The 23541-nt window shown below is 39.4% G+C and overlaps 1 protein-coding gene and 1 long non-coding RNA gene across 4 annotated transcripts; both read left to right on the top strand.

The window, feature by feature from the left end:
- The first annotated feature begins 5057 nt into the window (after positions 1–5057).
- LOC114460184 (trace amine-associated receptor 3-like) lies at positions 5058–6302 on the top strand. 2 transcript variants are annotated; one of them, XM_028442213.1, is made up of 3 exons: positions 5058–5298; positions 5420–5482; positions 6192–6259. In XM_028442213.1, exons 1-3 carry the CDS (start codon positions 5126–5128, stop codon positions 6196–6198), a joined length of 243 nt encoding a protein of 80 aa, XP_028298014.1. In that variant the 5' UTR covers positions 5058–5125; the 3' UTR covers positions 6199–6259. The 2 variants fall into 2 exon arrangements, with proteins under 2 accessions (XP_028298014.1, XP_028298013.1); XM_028442212.1 differs by having other exon boundaries at positions 5420–6302.
- An 8118-nt stretch (positions 6303–14420) lies between these two features.
- LOC114460181 (uncharacterized) lies at positions 14421–19877 on the top strand. Of its 2 annotated transcripts, XR_003673569.1 has the most exons (4): positions 14421–14503; positions 15811–15867; positions 16797–16891; positions 18829–19877. It is a non-coding gene; the product is annotated as an uncharacterized LOC114460181 (long non-coding RNA). The 2 variants fall into 2 exon arrangements; XR_003673568.1 differs by lacking the exon at positions 14421–14503 and having other exon boundaries at positions 15733–15867.
- The last annotated feature ends 3664 nt before the right edge of the window (positions 19878–23541 follow it).

Raw genomic sequence — 23541 nt, 5'->3', positions numbered from 1 at the left:
TTCAAAAGGATTGTGCTGCGTTTGCAACACAAAACCACAGAAAAAATGACGTGTTGCAATTAACAGAGCATACGCAAACCGTGATATGAACGCTAACTGCGCCTCAGCCACCTGTTGCGCCGGTCTCATTTGAATTTATGTAAATGAGGGAACACTCATAACTCCTGTGCATATTTGCCTCCCTCGTATGGAAAAAGGCCTCAGAGCAAATAGCACCTCATCCACAAACACCAGTGTTATTTGCCACTTGCAGTTAGAGCAGCACAGTTACCGCCGGTGAGACCCGTGAATTAAACCTGGGCAATTTCACCTTCACTCTCTCACATGGGTAAATACAGTGCTTTAAGTGGGGCAGTATACAACTCCTAGCACCTTACATCTCTTCTGAAACTGTTCTCCTGGGTGCAGGGCTGGACTGGGACAAAAAATCGGCCTGAGCACTTTGAGCCGAGACCGGCCCACCAGGTATTGATGGAAAGACAATGAAGCCTATGAATGAAAACAAACTTTATTGTAACAATGCTTATAAACTGTCTTGTTGGTGTATATTTACTTGTCTAATAAACTTAAACCTACACCATCCTCCCAGTCCTGTTATTCTATACAGTACTTAACAGAAACTACTGTAAAAGCTGCTTGGTCTAGTTAACCTCCTGAACAATGTACAACATATAATGGGATCCTGAAATTAGGACAGAGAGGAATAGAAGTGAGACGTGATCATTGATGAATATTAAAATTAATAACCGACAGATTTAGTGATATTTTCATAGACTATTTATTCAACACATCAGCACAGCAACACAGAATATTTCCTCAAACATGGCAACCTTTAAAAAGTGAAAGGAGACAAAGAAAGAAAGAATAACACCTGATGAACTTGATCAGATGACCACAGTACTGGTATCTTCACTCGAGAAAAATAGCTGAATCATGTATTCTATACAGTACTTACTGAGAGGAAACAACGGCAGGCTCCCAAAAATGAGTGACATCATCATATAAGAGACAATGAGAGGTTAAGGCTGGAAGAAAACAGCTGTTTGTATAAACAATACCTCATTCTTATACATTAAGACCTTTTAAGATGCACTAATTCTAATAAATTCTAATTTAAGCATTTTCTTAGCACTTGTTTGCGCTCAAGTTAGATGCAAAACGTTGTACTCTGGACTGTACTTTGTGCAATGACAGTAAAGTTTAATCTCATCCTATTTGATACATTAAAATGAGTGTTTTGATAATTTAATTTTACATCATTTTTACACATATAGCTACTCAAAGGGTAAACAAATGTAAACAAAAAGGGGGCTGGCTCACATCGCGCTACGGTAACCCACAAGGACGGATTGTGAAAAAAGTCTGAAAAAACTGTGGTGGAAAAACAATAATGATTAAATACATTTTTTTTTTAACTCGAATTTGTAAAAAACAAAAAACATCTTTATCTATACATTTGATAATTTTTTTTTGCTTATATCAAATGAAAAACATTGAAGAGAGCAGTCGAAAAACCCTGTTGTGCTAGCTAGCATGCACAGTGAGCTATATTGTAAAATGGCCTACTTCTAATGACTGATTGTGTTATAGTTAGCAAGCACAACAAAAATAATTACACTCAAACTTGATTCATATGATATCTGACCCAGGTAGACTACAGTTCATCACTTCTTAGCTGTAGTTCAGATTCTCTCCACTCTCACCTGCGGTGGCCGCTGGTCTCTCCTCCTCCTGTTTCCCCTTCCCCTCATCCACCTGACGACCACCTCCACCATCATCACCTGTGGGCTGCGGCCGCTTAAGATGCTGCTGCTTCTGAAGACGGAGCTCTGCCATAGCCATCAGCAAACATCTGTGTTATTTTCACACATTTGGCAACATCTGCCTGAAGCGCTTGTCTCATTTTATGTCAATTTTTTCCGGTGCCTCCTTTCCACTTCTTGCTGTTATTCTCCATTTTCTCCTCTCGCTCTGTATGATTGATTGATTGGCAGCCGAGGCCCAAGATGGATGGGCATCAGTCCTTGGCTGTAATTGGTACAGCCCTGAATCAATCTTGACTATTGGGCTGATCTACCAGTTTTGTGGACCAATAGGTATCATGAATACCATTACTAATACCATTAGTTTAAAAATGGTAAACTCATGGTATTAGTTTAATTAAACTAATGGTATTAGTTTAATTTACCCAGCGGTGCCTGGGTACATGATCAAACCAAAAGACATAGTATTACAATAATGGAATGCTTTAAACCTCTCCCACATTATATCTGAGCCTACCAGACCCAACCCCAAATCCCCCTCATCCTCCACATTAATTGACTTCATTCTTACGAATGCTTCTTCAAACTATCAACCTGGAGTTTTCAGCTAAATGAGTGACCTCTGTTTCATTGCATGTACACATTCTGGCTGCTCAGTCAACTGGCCATCAGTAATCGTGACTAAGAACATTATGAAGATCTTTAACACGCAGTCCTTTCTTCAAGACATTGCAGCCGTAAATTGGGACAGAATCAATCCTTTCTCCTCCCTAGATGGTGCCTGGTCATATTTCAAGAATACCTTTAGCCTAATCATCAACAAACGTGCCTGTTTGTCCCATGTTGATTGGCTTGCCTTCAGGCAATGCAGAAATACAAGTACACAGTCAATCAGGAAAACCAAAATCTCCCACTTAAAGGCCCCATGTCATGCTATTATTCACCCATCTCCATTTGTTCTAAGAACCCTAAAACATAGTATTTGAGGTTTATTTTCCCAAACTTGCCAGTTTTCCAGAGTTTTAGCCTCTGAAAAGTCACTTTCTGATCAACTCTACACAAACGGGCTGATTTGTAGCCTACTTATGCATATTTATGAGTGGGCGTGTCTATAGACGGGACACTGACTTCCTCCTCCCCTCAGGCTGACGTAGGGCCAGAGGACGGCCCGCCCTCCTCCCACCCACTTCGTAGCCGAGCTCATGCTGCTTTATAAACAAGAGACAGAGCGTGGGGGCGGGGCGGGGCGTTCACCGTTACATACATAGACTGTAGAAAATACATACATACATAGCACTGTGCGAAGGATGCTGATATGCTCACCTTCGTGGGCGTGTCTGTTTACATGTCAATTACAACAGAGAGCTTCCTGGAGGCGTGGCTTCTCCAGCTCAGTGCCGTGTCAAATTTGTCATCAAAATGGGAACGCGTCATCAAATTGGAGCGAGGTGTTTGGGCTCACCCTGTAGTAAGAAAGGAGCAAATCACCCTCTAACTAATGATTGAGGGAATTAATGAAAAAAACAACACTTTGGACATGTGTATGAAGCCCTAATAACACTTTATCATGTTTAAAGCACAGAAAAGTTGATTTAGCTTAACATGGGCTCTTTAAAGGAAATATAGATCCGATGCTAGGAAGTTCTGCAGAACAGTGTACTCTATGTTTTACCCGCACTAAGGTCCGTCGGTGTGAACGCACCTTTAAATGACTTAAATCTATAGTTAGATCTGAAGTAGATATTTTAACTTGTATGAGGGGGACCATTTTGGGTCCCTCAGCATTTGGATTTTCAAGTAGGTTTAAACTCGTCATTCTGAAGATAAATAACCTCTCTGAAATTAAAGGAAAAGGATAAGTGTGGGTTATTTTATCCAGATTATTTTTTACCGATTGTCTTTCATGATCTGGCGGAAAAAACATTTCTGTTTCAATATACCATACAAGTACAAGAGAAAGTCCCCTCATTTGTAGAGCAGGCGGTCTCTCAGGAAGGTTCAGTCCGTGCACAGTCCCGAAGCGGCAGAGCTGCAGACCAAGGGGGGGCCGCCCCACGTCGCACCCGCAGGCATGCAAGGGCATGGCCCGCCCAGAAAGACTCCCGCCAAGACCGGCTCAGCTAGCAAGCTGAGCCCACCAGACCCTGAGGGCACCCCCGGCACCGGGAACCCCAAGGACAAGGCCCCCCAGAGCCCTCCCCCAGCCTCAGGCGGCAGAAGGACCGCAGCCCAGCCTCCGCCGCCTGCCGAACAACACGAGCCACAGGGCGACGCCCCCCACTGGTGCGTGACCAACAGCCGCTGCCACGAGAAGGACTCACACCAACGGCACATACTTGGCGTTGTGCAGCAGTCCCCAGCCAAGGGTGACCGGAGCCACTCATCTGCCGGCAGACAGCGAGACAGCAATTGAAAGCGCCCACCACCCACTGGAACAGCGAACACCACCTCCCAGCAAACAGCATCGTCCCGAAGAGCCACGCAACCCTGCTCCAACCCCGGTACAGAAGCCAGCATCTCCCCAGCGCACCCACTCCCCACACTGGTGCGCCAGGCCACCCAGGGCCCATATACCGCAGAGACCCTCCCCAAGACCACCAGGAGACGAGCCAGGCACCCAGCCACACCCAAAGAGGAGAGGCACCTCCACACACCCCGCATGGTGGACCCAGCAATGACCCCCAATGCCCCCCAAAGGCCCATCGCCCCACCATGCTTGACCACACCACCCCAATGTAATTGTGCGCTACACGGTGGTCCAGCCATCAACAGAGGGGCCAGGCTCCCACCTGACAGGCCTACATTAGTGAACCCACCCACCACTCTGTGTTTTTTAATGTGTGTAGGTCCTCAAAAATGTGATAACGTTTTAGTAAGAAGAAGAATATTAATAATAATAAAAACGAGGTGCATTACAATAGTGTCCTACGCATTGTTGTGCTCGGGCCCTAATTATTGATTCCAGGAAAAAGGTTTAAAAGTAATGTGAAAATAAATATAATCCGAATAAATGGAGAATGAGTCACAGGTGTTCAGCTTTGCTGATTCTTCTATTATGTTTACAGCACTCCTATGAAAGGATTATCAATATATGAGAATAAGAATCAGATCTCAGCAGTGAGTGTTTCTAATAAATGCTGAGTATGGAGTTTACTAAGCTGATAGGATTCAGTACGAAAGGAAAAAGGTCAGAATTGTTTAGTGTTGCATCATGTAGGAGCAGAATAATAATGTGTCAATCAGACGGTCTCTGAGGGAGGTCCAGTCCTCAGGTCCAGCCTCCACATCCCTGTGTTGGAGCAGGAATAATATATCAGTTGTTCATCAGAGAGGCTGAGGCAGAACATCTTCTTCTCCTCACTATGAGCACACCTGATGAAGCTGAGCTCTGCTATCCACACCTGGGAAACTCTTCATGCAGGAGGATCGTGCGTTCTCACTCAGTGTCTGTGCTCCTTCACATCATCCTGTCCTCCATCTCTGTGCTCACTGTGACTCTCAACCTGCTGGTCATCATCTCCATCTCACACTTCAGGTATTGACATGTTCTGTTGTTTTATGACTTGTTATGTTGTTAGACTCCTGCTGTTTTCTGCTTTGATGATAATTGTTGTATCATATAATGATATCAGTGTGTTTCTCTCTAACTCCTCCAGGAAGCTGCACACTCCCACCAACTTCCTCCTCCTCTCTCTGGCTGTGTCAGATTTCTCTGTTGGGTTTGTCTGGGTTTTTATGATTTTCCTTATCAATGGCTGTTGGTTTTTAGGTGCAGGCTGGTGTGTTTTTAATGCTTTTTTAAGTTATGTTGTACCCTCTGCTTCAATAGGAACTGTTGTGTTGATATCAGTTGATCGTTATGTGGCTGTTTGTGATCCAATGCACTATCAAACTAAAGTCACTAAAAACAGAGCAAATATATGTATTGTCCTATGTTGGGTTGGTTCTACTGTCTATCATACTGTGATACTCAAAGATAACATTGAAAATCCAGGTGGGTTTGATTCCTGTGCTGGAGAATGTGCACTTTATTTACCTCCTTTTGCTGGAGTTATTGATCTAATTTTCTCTTTCATCATTCCATTCAGCATCATAGTGGTCCTGTATGTGAGAGTGTTTATAGTGGCTGTGTCTCAGGCCCAGGCCATGCGCTCTCATGTTACAGTGGTGACACTTCAGAGTTCACAGAAGGTTAACAGGTCAGAGCTGAAAGCTGCTAGAGCTCTGGGTGTAGTGGTTGTTGTGTTTCTAATGTGTTTAACTCCACTTTACATTGTTTCACTTACAACAGGGTTTGGAGTAAAAAGTACATCATCTTACATTTTTGTAATAGGTCTGTTTTACTTCAACTCTCTGCTTAACCCTGTGATCTATGTGTTTCTGTATCCCTGGTTCAGGAAATGTGTGAAATGTGTTTTTTCTCTTCAGATCCTGAAGTCTGGCTCCAGTGAGGCCAACATACTGTAAAGAGGAAAAGTCAGGGACAATGTGCTGCTGGGATTTAAAACAGTCACTGTAAAACTGTGGTGATGTGTGATGAATGTTTTTAGAGTTCTGTTTACTGTAGCCATGAATGAAAAGAAAACACCTGCTGATGTGTTGCTTCTAGAAAATGATTTCACACAAAGTATTTGATATTTTGAAGTCAAAACTGTTTATCATTATTAAAGTTAAAACCAACTTGGGGATGTTTTACAGTGACATGATATTGTTTGAGAGGAAACTAATGTACATTAATCACACAAACATTCTTGCTGGAGTTATTGATCTAATTTTCACTTTCATCATTCCAGTCAGCATCATATTGGTCCTGTATGTGAGAGTGTTTATAGTGGCTGTGTCTCAGGCCCAGGCCATGCGCTCTCATGTTACAGTGTTGACACTTCAGAGTTCACTGAATGTTAACAGGTCAGAGCTGAAAGCTGCTAAAGCTCTGGGTGTAGTGGTTGTTGTGTTTCTAATGTGTTTAACTATATTTTACATTGTTTTACTTTCAACAGGGTTTGAAGAGAAAAATCCATCATCTTACATTTTTGTTAATTGTCTGTTTTTCTTCAACTCTCTGCTTAACCCTGTGATCTATGTGTTTCTGTATCCCTGGTTCAGGAAATGTGTGAAATGTGTTCTTTTTCTGGCTCCAGTGAGGCCAACATACTGTAAATCTTATAACAATTTGCTTATTTTGTTTATGTTTGGAGATTTGACATGACTGTGAAAGCTGGTGGAGTGAACTATATCGAAAAAAATAACTTTTAAGTGATCAATCTGTTGTTGTTTCACAGACCTGTCATGTTTTGATATTTTTATGTAAAAGTGATCTGAAGAACAATCAGAAGTTGCTGATGTAGAGATAAATGTGCACCAATCACATGCACAGCAGGTTGATTTCTGTAGAGTTCAACAAATGATAGAAATGATAAAACATACATGTTTCATATGTGAATAAAACACCTCATCTATTACAGTTTGTTTAAACAAAGCGTAAAGTAAGTTAAAGTTGGGCAATAGTTTATTAGGAACAATGAAATAAATCAGCAGACTATCAAATATGATCAGATCACACTTTACCTGTTGTTTACAGAGTTACTTTTATAGATTTATGAAATAAAAACTATAACTGAGAAATAAAAGTGACTTGTGTCCTCATTTCTGGGAAAACACCACATCACACAACTGTTCATTAATGTATTGACTTACAGTAAAATGTACAGATGAACAGAATAATGAATAATAACAGAATCATGTTGGGTGTGGGTGTATATACGTATATATGCATATGTGTGTATCCATAAAATAAAGAGTCCGTCCTTAAGACTGCTCTACTGTAAAGTGTCTTGAGATACCATTGGTTATGATTTGGTGCTATACAAATAAAAGATTGATTGATTGACAATATGATTAAACATTTCACAACAGTTTTATTTATCTCAGTATAAACCACCAGTAAAAACATTATTTTTTTTGGTGGAGGGGGGCTTTAAACTCAATAAAGTCTGTACAGTACAGACTATAAACTATAAAATAATTAATCCCACAATGAGGAACATTAATTATCATTGACAATTAAAAATAAAATGACACCTGTGTGCAGTTGGAAATATGATGTTAAGCAAAATAAAGTATAAAGGTGAAAAAGTGTCAGTGACAATAAGAAGAGTTGTGCAGGGCTATTCAACTACATCTTGCTGTGGGCCATAATTTTGGAAGGCTATGGTTTGTGGGCCAGACATTCCTGACACAGTTGTGTGTTCTTGCGGTAGTCTTGCGGTAGTGCCCTTTGGGTCCAGCGGGTCTGGCCGGCTGGCTGGGCCGGTCCTGGCGGGGATCTTCCGGGGCCCTGTGACCCGGGCTCTGCGGTGTGGCTGGGCCTTTTGGTGGGGGGGGGCTGTCTGGGGCACATTGCGCGGGCGGCATCAAGGAAAGGCGATGTGGCGCGCTCTGGGGTGCATGGTCGGTGTGCCTGGGGGCCGGCGGGGCGGCTTGCAGCATCCCCTTGGTGCCCTCGGCGACTATGGACATGGTTGTCGTCCCTGGGGGTGCTGCTCTCAATGCTGCTTCCGTTCCGGGTCCTTCTGGCCTGGGGTCCGGACCCTGCTGGCTCTGGGCCCACCGGCGCCCGCCGGCTGCACGTTCCGCGCGGCTCTGGCCATCTGCTGGGCGGGGGCCTTGGCTCCTCTGCTGGTGTCTGGGGCGGGGGGCTCTCTGGGCAATTCCCTCGGGGGGTTGGGTGCTTGGGTGTGGGTGGGTGGGGGGGGGTGGATGCTGGCGGGGGTCCTTGGGGTTGGGGGTAAGGATCGGTGGGGGGATGCGCTGGGTGCTCGGCTGCTTGGGGCTTCCTCGGATATGTGTGTGGGGGGCGCCATGGCTGCTTCTCGGCCTGAGATCTTGGGGGCATATGGGGGGTTGCTCGGCCGCGGGGGGGTTGCCTGGGGCTCCCTGGCCCCCGCTCTTTCTGCTGGCCTGGCTGCATCTGCGGGCCCAGGGCAGTTCCTGGGTTTGCAGTAGTGGGGTTTTTTTTGCACATATACTGGTATACGATGCACTGGCACGCCTTGGGATGTGGGATAAAACTCATACTGGGCTTACCCTTAGACACGTTTATCCCAAATACCTGCTTTAGGTACTACCATTCACTCATTCCCTCTGTTCACAGCCACCACCATTATAGCTAAGCTTCACACTTGTCACTATACTGGCTGGATTACACAACATAATAAGCACAATATATTCTACAACCTCACATCTCACCCTCAATGCAAAACAATCTATTCTTCCCCACCTTTTTAATTTCCTACTTTGAGTCTCTCCTCCCTGCTCTCTTTCCCCTCCCCTCCCCCTCCCTCTCCACTTAGGTGTAACACTGCTCTCCCTTTTTCTATATCGCCAAAATAGAAAACTCAATACATCTTGAATCTCAACATATCGCCCAGCCCTAATTCCTAAATTATAAAACAGCCTAAATAAAAACATAAATGTGTATATGAAGCACATGTGTTTATTTAATATACTTACAGTTTATATACAAATCAAAACGTTGCATATTTACGGTTAATTTTACGTTGCTTGTCTTTAAGTTAAAGATTAACATTTTATTTTCATTATATATTTTATTATAATTTCTCATGCTCATGTGGTTCTCTGGTATTCACTAATGACTTATTAGACACATTTATTACAGACTTTACATTCTTACTTTATAAAACAGTGTATATTTGTGGAGCTTGTGATTGGCTGATTTTTCATGGTGACTTAGGTAATTTTTTCCCCCGTGGTAGACGTTAAAATCTCAGTTATTAATTTAACAGAACGTGTAACTGTGTCACATCCTGCTGCTCTTTATGAAGGTAAACTCTCTGTCACATTTAATAACGTATTTAAACCAGTTCTTTGTTTTTTTTTCCGCTGGAACGTCTTCATTCATCATCTTTTCTGAGTTGTTTCCGGGTTTGTTGCCGCTGCCAGCACTAATCTCGCGAGGACTGACACTCAGGCCATTTCAGGTGGAGTTCTCACGAGGCTTGTGATGGCGTTCAGTTTAGTAAGGCATCTTTTCATTATTATTACAATAAAATATGGGATATTTACGGGAAAATACTAATACGGGAAGATGGCGGAAAAGAGCGGTAAAATACGGGAGTTTCCCGGCCAAAACGGGATACTTGACAGGTATGTTTTAGACCTACATTACATAAATACATTTTGTTTTGTAATGTTAAAATATCAAATTTAATTAAATGTTTGTTATGTGGGGTGGAATTGCTAGCTAAAACGTCCAACCCTCCTCCTTTATCCGGGCTTGGGACTCTGAGAGAACCTATGACATCATCATCAGCAAAGGAACTTGCTTTATTTGAGAAAACCTGTGACATCATCTACAATTTTCTCAACACTGAGTTAATCTGCAAAGCTCTATTTAAGAAATATTTAATGGATGGTGTCAATAAAGTCCAAACAAATCTGATGTTGCACATCCTTGAACCAAGCAGCAGCCATGTTGAAAGTCTCAGCTCTGTCTGTCCCTGAAATGCAGGATTCCTTGCTTTTATAGATAGATGTAGCATGAGCATTAACCTAGCAAAGACATTAACGTAGCAATAACTTTGCATTAGCCTCACAATAGCAATGATAAATGCAGTAGAACAGGAAAAAAATGTTAACCAGTTAGAAGTCCAGGCAGGCTCTACCCAATGTGGAGCCCAAGGCCAGATTTTCTACCTAACCAAAATAAAATTAATAGATTTGTTTTTATCATTGTCTTTAATGTATAACACATGTTACAAAATATTGATGCTTAAAAAGTGATAAATAATAAAAATCAAATATAACATCAATATCTTTACAACAAATAAAAAATCCAGTGAATAAATAATAATAAGAGCATTACAATATTATAGGTACAAAAAATAACATCAAATTTAAATAACCACATTGTTTGCAACAACACAAAAAATCTATACATAAGCTACATTTATAATACGCAAAAACAACATACAAAAGCTGTACAAAAATACTTGTATACAAACTATGTGCAAACTATGTACAAAAAAGCATTTTACAGGCTGAGACATCTAGTGGTGATTTTTATTACTGCATCCACTAGTGTGATAAACTATGCCACTATGTACTCAACCTCACCTACTACAGCTGTACTTTCCTATATTTTACATTGTTATACATTGTTAGTGTCTGCAGGCTCGTCTAAACTCTTTCCTGTGTCTCGTCTAACATTATCCTTGAGTTTAGGCCTTTTATTCATTTATTTCTGAAGTTTTGCTTGTTTTAAAATTTGAATTTCACCTTTTGGTGTATTTTAAAGAGTTGTACCTCAAATTATTATTGATGGATGAGGAAAAAGATTGTGCATGTAAAAAAAAATGAAAAGTGTTCAAGTATCTCTATTCTCCTGAATCTGTTTGATGTCAGACAATCCACAGTTTGACACTGAAAACTATCTAAAGTTGGACATGTTTAGGGTTTGTACAGCTACAGTTTGTGTCGTATTTCACAACAATGTTGCTGGCCTTGGTATTTCCTGTGTTTTATTTTGATCATTATTCTCAGATTTAGTAGGTTTTGTGTGTGTGTGTGTGTGTGTGTGTGTGGTGTGTGTGTGTGTGTGTGTGTGTGTGTGTGTGTGTGTGTGTGTGTGTGTTTGTGTGTGTGTGTTGTGTGTTTGTGTGTGTGTGTGTGTGTGTGTGTGTGTGTTTGTTCAATGGCCAAATAAGGACAGATTTTGTATTTTAGGAGGCGTGTGGCAGTACTAAACAGAACACTGAGCTAAAAACTGATACAGTACAACCATCATTACAATACCTTTTTCTTTCTCCCGGTTTTCCTCCTCTTCGTGTATATATATATATATATATATATATATATATATATTCAGATAAATAGAGGCAACCTGCAGAACCAGATTCTGCAACCAGGATTTTGCAGGTCCTGGTTACCTGTATTTACACACACCCGTAGCTCTTCTTCTCTTCTTCATGGTGTCTACGAATCAGCAGAGTTGGAACTGTCGCCTCCTGCAGTCACAGATTTTTCCGGGTCACAGATTTTGTTTATCATAGTTTGGTAAACAAAAGAGGTTTGCATTGACTTTTTTACCTTTTACTGATTTTTAGAGCGACTGGCGCCCTATCCAGGGTGTACACCCGCCTAGCACCCAATGAGAGCCGGAGATTGGCACCGGCAGAGCCCCGCGACCCTGTAAAACAGGAACAAGTGGGTCTGAAAATGAATGGATGGATGATTTTTAGAGCTTCCCAAAGCAGCACAATTTGTCATTATGACTGAAAAAGCTGCTAAATGATCCTGAATGCTTTCATTCCTTTACAACTCAATGGACTGAAAGAGGTGATTTTCATCATCATTGATGTCATTTCAACATGGCACTGCACAGACTAAAAAATGCTAAAGTAGTCCAACCTAAAAAAGCTAATAAAACAAATGTTACAAAATAATGCGTTCTGTTAGACATAGATCTTCTAATAAGGACATTTCAAAGGATTTAGACCACATTTGTAAAAACAGTGGAGGATCACTTTAAACAACCAAATAAACACAAGAAACTGAATTCTGATTCTAAATGACACATGAACACTTTAAATATAAAATATGTAGCAACTTCTGTATAAGTGTAGCAAAAGGTTGACCTTTCTTTCGATGTATAAACTTCACAAACACGTCTAAAATTGGAACAATTTCAACTTCACGTTGAACAACATGTTAAAAACGCATGTAAAGAAACAGTCTTTCAGTGTGGTTCAACCAAGTGTGTTATCCTTTCATGATTTAAAGTCAAATCACAGTTACTCATTCAACAAAAGGTCATTTTTGAGGCTCAACACTCTAGGTCTCAACTTCCTATCTTCCAGGACCATCAAGACTTTTGGATGAAGTCACAAGTATTTGTCAAGTTTTTATGGTAACTCAGGTGCAGTGCATAAATTAGTCTGAAAAGCACGACATACCCTTCAGCCAGTGTGGGGAACCCCACAACTATGTTACCCTCAAGCACAACAGCAACCTTGTCAGGGAAGAAGCCAATAGTATCTGTTGAACCAGCACTAGACAGGAGAAGATCAACTGGTACGTCATTGATTTCTGGTTCATCTGGCTGTGACACCTAAAGATGTTATACAGTGTATGAAAATAAATACTTACATCACATGTCTTTAGAAATCCAGAGTCATCTTCATGCAGATACGTTGGGTGGGTACCGAGGACAGCAGCACGTTGAATATTGGCATCATCTTGTTCCTGAAGAGTGTGTGAAAGCATTCTTGCTTTAGATTGTACTGGGAAAAGCATAAAGCTATTCATTCAAAAACTCCTATAATGTCTGTAGTGGGTAATGATGTCATTATATAGCACTGCTCTAGTCTAAAGTCATGGGAGTTCAAACAGAGGTTCACCAAAACTCCCAGTTCCATTGTTATCATACATAAAGTACCACAATCTAAAACTGATCAAAGCCTGAAGACGGGGATACACTCTAAGAAATGATTCATGGGGTTAGTTAGTTGAGCTTAAAATCAAGAGATTTTTCAACATAAAAGAATACATTTGTTACATGGACTTATTATAACAAGTTGATAACTTATTTTAATAAGTTGGTCCAGCTGAAAATATGGGGTTAGTTAGTTGAGCTTAAAATCAGGAGTTTTTTCAACATAAATGTGTTACATGGACTTATTATAACAAGTTGATGACTTATTTTAATAAGTTGGTCCAGCTGAAAATATAGAAAAACTGTCAACTTAAATATGTATACATATTCAACAAAATGTTTGCATGACCAAAGGGCAAACCCAAAATCAGTTCCACCTTCTTCATTGTCTGAGCTGAATCACAACCGGCAACTGGCAGATGATAAATAACTGAAAAATATAAATTTAAATAAATACTTCCCCACCCCCCTCCACCCCCTCACCTTGGTGTAACACTGCCCTCTCTTTTTTACATCCTCCCTTTAATAAAGTATTTCTTACCCTTCCCTAGGGAGGGCTGGTGATGGTCACAATTATGCAATGAAATAAATACATTTATTTCATTGCAATAAGAAAATATGCATTGCTGTTAAAGATTGCACTTCTTGTAGTGTTAACCTTCAACAGCATGTGCAGACAAAAAAAAAAAAAAAATTAAATAAATAAACGTAAAATAAGTAAGACAAAATGTTTTTGTAAATGTCTAAGGGCTGAATTTATGTAAGACTTTCCAATCATGCTTTAAGTAGAGATGTTCTCTTTCATAAGTCTTAAAGAGGTGAGGTTCTATTCTGAGGTTTCTTTTGAGGACCTTTGAGCAACCGACCGACCACATTAAACATCCTTTATTTCAAAACAAAACCACAGGTCATGTGCATAGTAATATGAGCTTTTATTTTGAAGGAAAAAAAACAGGATGTTCTTTCCTAGTGGCAGATTGAGCTGATTTTTATCGTGCAATCACATACATAGAGGAGCCAATGCTTCAGGATTTACACCGTCAGGGGATGGAGATTAATGTGGGTAATGTTTTGAATGAAGTTAAAATTGTTATGAGTTAGGGAAAAGGACAAAACTCTGGTTCATACTCCGATACAGTAGGTGGCGGAAAATGCACATTTCTCTGATGAGCGCCACCCGCCAATAAACTACAGAAGAAGAGGAGAGGCGCGAGGCTGCGACCGTTAACACCTGTTGGAAAATTTAAAAAATCAGAAGAAAACAAGAGTTCCTATGGATTATCACTAGGTAAGTACCTGTTTTGATTTATTTTGTTCATAACCGCTACTAACTGTATCAGCAAACGGTACAAGAATTCGTTTTTTTTAACACAGACAAAATTGATATTAAGCTAATTTCGTGATTGTAAATGGTAGACCCTTGGCTGCTTCAGCAGTGACTTCCCTCCGCGAAACAACCGCCCCTCAACCGTTTATTCCTGCCAAGGTGACCGCCAAACACAGACGTCTTCTGTTGCATGGTTCATGTTTTTGTTTACTGTGGCAGGCAGCCGAATTATTTTAATTAATTAAACGTTAATTGTGTCGCTGCAAAGGTACGAGGGATTGGTGTTTTGTTTGGTCCAAATTTTTATTTTTTTTTATTTTTTTTTTTTTTATTTATTTATTTTTTTTTTTAAAGTTTGCACTACATTGAAGAAGCTAACCTACAGGTTAGCTCCACTCTGCATGGTGATAGCTAATCACTTGACGGTCTCAACTAAACCTGTAACAAATTATTTTATGAGATAAATTTAAGTTTTAAGTCTATATGTGTTGGTCTGTGTTTATGTGCAATGCGTTAAAACACCGACATTACTTGTAGAGACGCCATAGAAAAGGTTTCCTTTTGGTAAGGCTGCAGGAGGCCTGGGTATTTTTCTGTTTTGCTATTGAAACACGTAGCATTTTCTGAAGTTAGGAATGATTGAAATGTGTGTGTAGTCAACACAACTTCTGTTGTTTCATTTTCATTATTTTTTTCTTGTTAAATTCACTTGCAGTTGGTTGCTAGCAAATTTTTAGTTTTTCCAAATTCAATTTAGAAACACATCATAGGCTACAAGTTTTTCTAAATGTGATACTGCACAGGTTTAAAGCACTATAGCTTTGAAATACTAAACAATTGGAAAAAAAAAAAAATAAAAAAAATCAAGCAGTTTAGACAGAGCTTTGCTTAGTTTTAAAAATGAATTGGACCTGTAAAATTTGCAAATTTGAAGTGTCAAGAAGAACTGATCTTTTAAAGCATTATAGACTTAGACATGGTCATGGTGGAGAATTTCTCCCTTGCCTCTATTGGGAGTGTTATTGTTCGTTTAAAACATGGGGCAGCCTGAGAACCCATCTGTCAAGAAGCCATTCAACACGTGAGACAGGGACACGCACAGAAGTTCTGTCCTTTAAATGTTCATGTTGTTCTTTAAACACAATCTCCACAGAAAGAGAATACTTTGAACACATTGGTCGTCATTTAAAAAAGCAGGAAACCGTGTCTTGTGTTTTTGAAAATTGCTCTTTTAAAACAAACATTTATGGAACATTTGCCTCTCATAGGAGCCGGAAACACACTCCTCATTCCCTGGATGACTTCAGGCCTGAGCTCTTGCAGAGGTATGTTAATCCTTCAAATACAGGAGACGATCCTATTGAGGAGGATATGGAGGGTACAGTGAGTGAAGATCCTGAAGATGAAGAAATGAGAGAACTGCCATACTTAATTGAAAAAAATGTTGCCCACCTGCTGCTGAAGATGGAGAGGATATTCAATGTACCACAAAGGTGTATTGATGAGTTAGTGGAAGAACTTCACTTCATTTCTTCATCAGCTTCAGGTCCTCTTTTAAAAGATATTTTACGGTCATGCTTAAAGAAGCATAATTGTGAGGTTGATGATTTTATCATCTCAGAGATGGCGACAGACCTATGTAAATCTAACCCAATTACATTAGCTCTAGGACATAATGCTCCTCTGTCCACCTCCTACAAAAGAAGAGAGTATTTCAAGGAGCATTTTTCCATGGTGGAACCTATAGAGTACATTCTCAGTGCTAGGGAGAAAAGAAGTTTCCAATATGTACCTATTTTAAAGTCCTTACATGAGGTTTTGAAGAAGAAAGAGATCCAGGATTTGCTCAGACATAGCTCTGAAGCAGACAGCAGGTCTGATACTCACTTCTACAAATCATTTCATGATGGCATACATTTTAAAAACAATACATTGCTATCAGAAAACAATCCAGCCATTTCTCTCATTCTGTATGTGGATGATTTTGAAGTGTGTAATCCACTTGGCACATCAAGAAAAAAACACAAAATTACTGCTGTGTATTGGGTTTTAGCTAATGTGCCACCATTACTCAGATCCTCGCTGACATCAATCTACCTTGCCATTCTCTGCAAGGCTGATGATGTTAAAAAATTTGGCTATAGTGCTGTGTTAGAACCACTGCTAAAAGACCTTGCCAGCCTAGAAGAAGAGGGACTTTGCATTCCTTCACTAGGTCTTCGAGTCAAAGGTACTGTGTATTGTGTCGTTGCAGATAACCTAGGTGCCCACTCTATCGGAGGGTTTGTGGAGAGCTTCTCAAGTACACACGTCTGCAGGTTCTGTCTTGGTGAAAGATCCCAATTCCAGGTGAGTGAAGTTAAAACAGGAGCATTTTGTCCTCGGACAACACAAGAGCACAAGGTGCATGTTCAGACAGCGCAGAGAGATACAAGTGCATCTCATTGTTATGGAGTAAAGAGACAGTGCCCACTGACTGACAAACTAAAATACTTCAATGTTTTATCTGGCTACCCACCTGATTTGCTACATGATCTATTTGAAGGTATTGTGCCTTTAGAGTTAGCACTATGTCTAAATGCCTTAATCAAAGAGAAATATTTCACACTCAATGAATTAAATAACTTAATCAAAGAGTTCCCATACAGATGGGCAGATAGAACGGATGCACCACAACCAGTTCCTCTGACTTTTGCTGCAAGGAAAACTGTTGGTGGGAATGCCCATGAAAACTGGGCTTTGCTTCGCCTCCTTCCTTTGATAGTTGGAGAAAGAATCCCGGAGAATGAACCAGCATGGCTGATCCTTCTGAACCTTAAGGACATAGTTGAGCTTGTCCTTTCTCCTGTTCATACAGACCTCACTATTTTTTTCCTTGACAGCAAGATTTCTGAGCATCGGCAAAGATTCCTGGAAGTTTTCCCTCAGGAAAGACTTATTCAGAAGCATCATTTTCTCGAACACTACCCACACCTGATAAAGGCTTTTGGTCCACTTGTGTCTTTGTGGACTATGCGCTTTGAAGCTAAGCACAGCTTTTTTAAGCGTGTGGTCAGGCATACGCATAGCTTCCGAAACATTCTGTTGTCTCTTGCAGTGAAGCATCAGTTAATGATCGCATACCAACTACATGGCAGTAAAATTGTTAAACCTCTACAGGTAGCAAAACTGTCAACAGTGGATTTGACTGTGCTGAGGGAAGACATTAAGAAAGCAGTGGAATCAAAATTCCCTGGTAAATCATTTGTCCACATGGCAAACACAGGGTGCTACAATGGCACCAGTTACACAACTGGCATGATCTTGGCACATGGCTCAACAGGTGGTCTGCCAGATTTTGTAGAATTGATACAGCTTGTTGTTGTAAATGGGAAGGTTGACTTCATTGTGAAATGTTTAAATTCATGGTATATTGAGCATCTTCGAAGCTATGAGCTTGAAAACACAAGAAGTGTTAAACTCATTGAGCCTAGTGAATTGTTTGACATCTTCCCTATGGCAGCATACAGTGTTGCAGGGAAGCGCATGGTGACCCAGAAGTGCTACATTTATGTACCATAGATGGCAAAGGGGTCAGCATACCATCAAACATCGGGGCAATACGAGTGTCTCGATTTGCCAGAAGCATGGTATGACTTTTAAACCCAGACCACATTGATTCTCACTGAGGAGAAGAGGATGTTTGGCTCTTCATGACTCTGCTAATATGGAGATGTAAAAACGTAATCTGAGTTGTAGTTGTCGATCTCAGTATTATGGAACTCATATTTACATGAGTAAAGGGAACGTGAGCTGGGTTTAGACCGTCGTGAGACAGGTTAGTTTTACCCTACTGATGATGTGTTGTTGCAATAGTAATTGGTAATCTTTGTAGCTTTGTAGCTTTATTTTTACTACATTATTCTTCAGAGGTAAATGTTAATGTGAACAAAGCTTTCTTCCTATTCTTGTCATTTAGACATAGACATAAATATATTCAACATGTAGTCATAGTATAAGCAGACATATAGGATCTTTTGCAGTAGAGTCTGTAGAAGTATTCTTATGGACACAAACATAACACTTGCTGCGAAGTTTGATGATAAGGAAATGTCACAGTGTAATGTAAAAACCTCTCAGCATACTAGTTTTTATGATAAATGTGATGAAAAGTCTAAGTCCAAAGCTTGTATTTATCTAGAGGACTTTTTAGTGGTCATATTCTTCTCCCATACTAAATGCTTACAGTATGTGATGTGTCTGCACACATTCTATAACCCAAACTGATGTAATGTTTTCTCTTATAGATACCCTGATGTCTTCTCAAGTCAAACTTCGGATCATTCTTCAGGACCACGAAATTCGCAAACTGGATTTACCTCATGGAATCCCTGATACTGTGGATGAACTTGAGTCTATTGTGAGAGAGAAATTTGGGCTTGATGGAAAGTTTACCTTGCATTATAAGGATGCTGACTTTGGAGAGGAATATTTTTCTCTTACATCAACAAGTGACATCAAAGACAAAGACACCATTAAGGTAGTTCACATTGTTGAACCTCCTGCAGTTACTCTGACCTTTACTGATGTGGACAGTTCTATTGAAAGTGTATTAGTAACCTCGCTCCCTAATTCAGAGAACTCTGTCCATCCTGCTAGCAGCAGCTGCTCTTCTGGATCGCAGGACACACTGATTCTTTCATCACCTGAACGTGTTACTCAGCGTACACAGCGTTGGCCCACTAAATTTCCAGTACCTACTTTTGCCTATAACACAGAGCTTGTGCTGGCCTCAGGAAATTAAGCTTTCAAAAAGGATGGAATTCAGCTCAGCTTTGCCACAATCCTTTCAGACATCCTTGAGAAGCTGGCTGAAAGCATCTTTCTGTATGTTGCCTACCCCACAAGTGCGCAGTTGAACGATGTTGCTGAGGCACTGATTCAGAAGCATCCTTGCCTTAAAGAACCAGGTTCATATAACGGATGCTATGGATGGCAGCAAAGATTGAAATATAAAATGGCTGGCTATAGATCTAAATTGAGAGGGCTTGGATGCCCTGAGCTTGATGTGAACTCTCTTAAAAAGAAGCAAGCACATGAGAAAGCACCTGCAAAGAATATCAAAAAGCCAAAAAGAGCAGAGGTGAACTATTTACCTCCTCACCCACAAGGAGAAACGGAAGGAACTTTGGAACATGTAAGATTAGAACTCCTTGATGAAGTAAAGAAGAGGAACAACAGCCTGGTCATCAGTGAGAAAATGGCAAAGACATTCTCCATTCGCAGGCAGGAAGTTGTCAATGAAGCACCACCAATCAGTGACTTAAGAGACCGATGGCCTGCTCTTTTCGATACAACGCAGGTTAATATTGTTTCAGAAAATTGTTTGCGGTATGTGCAATGTCAGTCAATTTTCTACATTAACAAATCGCGCCCTTTTATTTGTGTTTTATACAGATAAATAAAGAATTCAGAAGGATCACCACTGTTGGTCTTGAGACAACATTTATGGCAAAACTGGACCAGTATACCCCAAAAATAATGGCCTTGGTGTCCTCAAGAGGAGGAGCTGCAAAAAGGAAGATTCAGCACATAAAGAACATGCTGCTGGAGGTATAAATACATGTAACAGTTAATTTAAAATATAAAAAAGTTAGTTAAATAAATCATAAAGGAATACATAATAGATTTGTATTTAAAATTGTCATTATTCAACACTTCCAAAACGAAAGAATATACAATAATGAATAAATGTTATATTTTTTGATTTGCACATTTCTTTTTAAAGATTTGTTTTTTAAATTCCATTTTCTTGTATTATTTACAGGAACAGTCTGTAGAAAGGAGGAGAGAAGCTGCAATCCGTAGCCTAATGGTGTACCTGAGAGAACAGGAGGAGGATCTCTTCAAAGAACAGTTGGTAGGTAAATCCAACAGTTCTACTGATAACTTCAGGATTTAACCTGGGCTGTATTTAGGGATGGTAGACAGTGCAACTGAATAATAACAACTATAATCAGGACAATTTGTGATATATTCAATAAGTTTTGTTTTTGTCTGAAAGCAAAAGTAAGTTTGAACTGGGCTTTGTGGGCAGTGTTTGTGTTTAAAGTATGCCATTAATATTGTTTGTTTTGCTACTAAATGGCATTCCCTAAACCCAGGTTTAATCCTGAAGTTATCTCTTAAGTTCAGATACACTGCATTTTTGTTGTTTTTATATATGAAAAAAAACACTGACATTGATTCTGACCTACTTATACCAGGATGGTGATGAAGTTATGAAGATTGTTGTGAGCAGAGGGGCATCTGAACCAGCCAACGCAACGGTGGTGATTGAGGGAGCAGAAGTCCTGGATGGCCTGACTGTCCCGAGAGCATGTGCCTTGCTCATGGGACTAATATATGCATTCAACCTGAGCTACCCAAAAGAACTAAAGAGCACTTTTGAGGCATTTCAAAAGATATTCCTTGAGCTGGATGCTCTGCGAGCTAGTCCCAAGGTAATGTCTTTAAAAAGTAAACTGCTGTTCTAAAATGTAAGCTGCGTTCTAATTCCACAAATGTTGCACTGTTATATTTGTGTTGGTTTTTGGTGCAACATACAGCACCTCTATTGTTCCCAGTTGGTTATTGATTAGATACACCCAGCTAAAATAAATGCAGTTACATACAACAGTCACTTCATTTAATTATACATTTGAAAAGTAGATTGTAATTTTTTGTACTTTTGAGGTTTTATCAATATTTAGACTTTAACAGAAATACATAGAAAAAACTAAACAACATATACTGTAGCTATAATGCATTATAGTTTTAAAACAAGCACAAACCAAAATCTAGGCAGCATAAAAATGATAAAGCTGAATCAACAACACTTAAAAAAAACAAAAAAAAAACTGGATCAATTTTAGCTAGGTATATTTGCATTTGCATATGTTGATTTACACATTTTTTGAACTATTAATGTGTTCGATATATATAGAAACTGTATTATACTATTATTCAGGAAGGACGCGTATAGCCATTTGATGTATTTTTTTTCCAAACACCAGCAACATTGTTTTATGCATTCCTTTTATCATGACAGTGTTGTGTTTCCTTATTTTTGTTATTTAACATGCAGAGAGTGACACATTGAATTTAGTTTAGGGGATCAATCTTCCAAAATTCAAATATTAATTTGAATTTAAGTTTTTTTGTGTGTGTGTGTGTGTTTAACAGCAAACTCCTGCAAATATTTGACCTTTGTGTCTTCATTTGGAGCTCCTCCATGTTTATTTGATGGTTGGCATTTATATACAATAAACCCGTTTGACCATTAAACTGACTGAACTGTATTAATGTTAATAAAATGAATGTTATTGATAAGAAATTGAGGAAACAATTTGAAATGATATTTGTGATGAGAAATGCAAAACAAATGAGCTGGAATAGCTTAAATTAAGTAAAATGATACCTTAATTTAACATGAACCATTTTATTAAAATTAAGTTGGTTCACCTTAATTTAACATGAACCATTTTATTAAAATTAAGTTGGTTCAGCTTAATTAACTGAGTTTCTAACATTAAAAGTCTTGTTGGATTTACTGAAAAATTTTAGTTGAAATTTATTAAAAAGATTGATGCAAATTGTTACCTTAATTTAATTAAGTGGAGCCTTTGTATTTTTTTTTAGAGTGCAGTATCAGTGCACAAAGTAACAATAAGTGCAGGCTCAGATATTTATATACTGCATTTTATATAGATTTATATTTGACAAAGTGAAAGTATAGAATACAGTTGTATGACATCATGTGTGAGGTGTTAATGTAATATATATAATTATTTAAGCTCATTCTGCCTCTTCCTGAACTGTACATCTATTTTAGAGATATTATGTATAGATTATTTTAAATGTGCAAAATAGATAAATAAAAATAGATTAATTACATTTTATAAAATATGTTTAGTGATTATTTTAAAAATGGCAGTGGGCTGACAAAGTATGATTTTTTTATTTTATTATTATTACATGTTTTAATTTATTTTAGAACTTACATTTATTATTTTTAAATATCTGTATTTTTTATTTTATTTTCATTATTACTAGACATTTCAGGCGACACCAATTCATTTCCAGGTGACCCCACATGGGGTCACGACCCCAATGTTGAAAAACCCCTAATGTAACCACCACAGAGGAGCAGTGGGCTGCTAAGGTGTAAAATTGTTGTTGTTTTTTGTTTTTTTATTGTGGCCACCCTGAGGCCACCCTGAGGCACACCTGTGCAATAATCATTCTGTCTAATCAGCATGTTGATATGACACACCTGTGAGGTGGGAGGGGCTATCTCTGCTCACTAACACACATTGACACGCATTTGTAACAATATCTGAGAGAAACAGATCTTTAATGTTTATAGAAAATTTTTTAGATCTTTGAGTTCAGCTCAAGTGTTTATATTGTTGTTCAGTGTGTATATATATATATATACATATATATATAGGTATTGTTCAGTATCAATGAAAAAAATTGGAATAGCATTTTGTTATTTCGTTATTTAATGGTTATTTATAAGAAATGACAATATACTGAAGTTAAAGTAAAAACATGTTAATAAATATATGATTGTTTTTAACCCCAGCTGAACTGATAACCTTATTAACCATTTATTAGTAGTTTTAACCCATCAACATGAATAGTTTTTACCCATTCTTGGGTAAACATTTTGACCCAGCATGGTGTGTATGTGGGGGGCAGTGGCTGCCTCTCACCTTGGAATCTTGGAGACGTCTGGGGGGCTGTTCGGCCCTGGCGGGGCGGGGGGGTCTGGGGCTCTTTCTGCTAGCCTGGCTGCATCTTCAGGCCTGGGGCAGTGCTTGGGTTTACAGTAGCGGTTCCTGCACAAACATTGGTCTACAATGTACTGGCCTTGGACTGTGGGATAAAACTGGTACTGGGCTTAACTTTAGACATGTTGATCCTAAATACCTGTTTTAGGTGTTACCACTCACTCCTTCTCTCTGTACACAGCC

The sequence above is a fragment of the Gouania willdenowi genome, unplaced genomic scaffold (assembly GCF_900634775.1).
Source record: "Gouania willdenowi unplaced genomic scaffold, fGouWil2.1 scaffold_418_arrow_ctg1, whole genome shotgun sequence".
NCBI classification, from domain to species: Eukaryota; Metazoa; Chordata; class Actinopteri; order Blenniiformes; family Gobiesocidae; genus Gouania; species Gouania willdenowi.
This window is presented reverse-complemented; position numbering and strand designations above follow the sequence as displayed.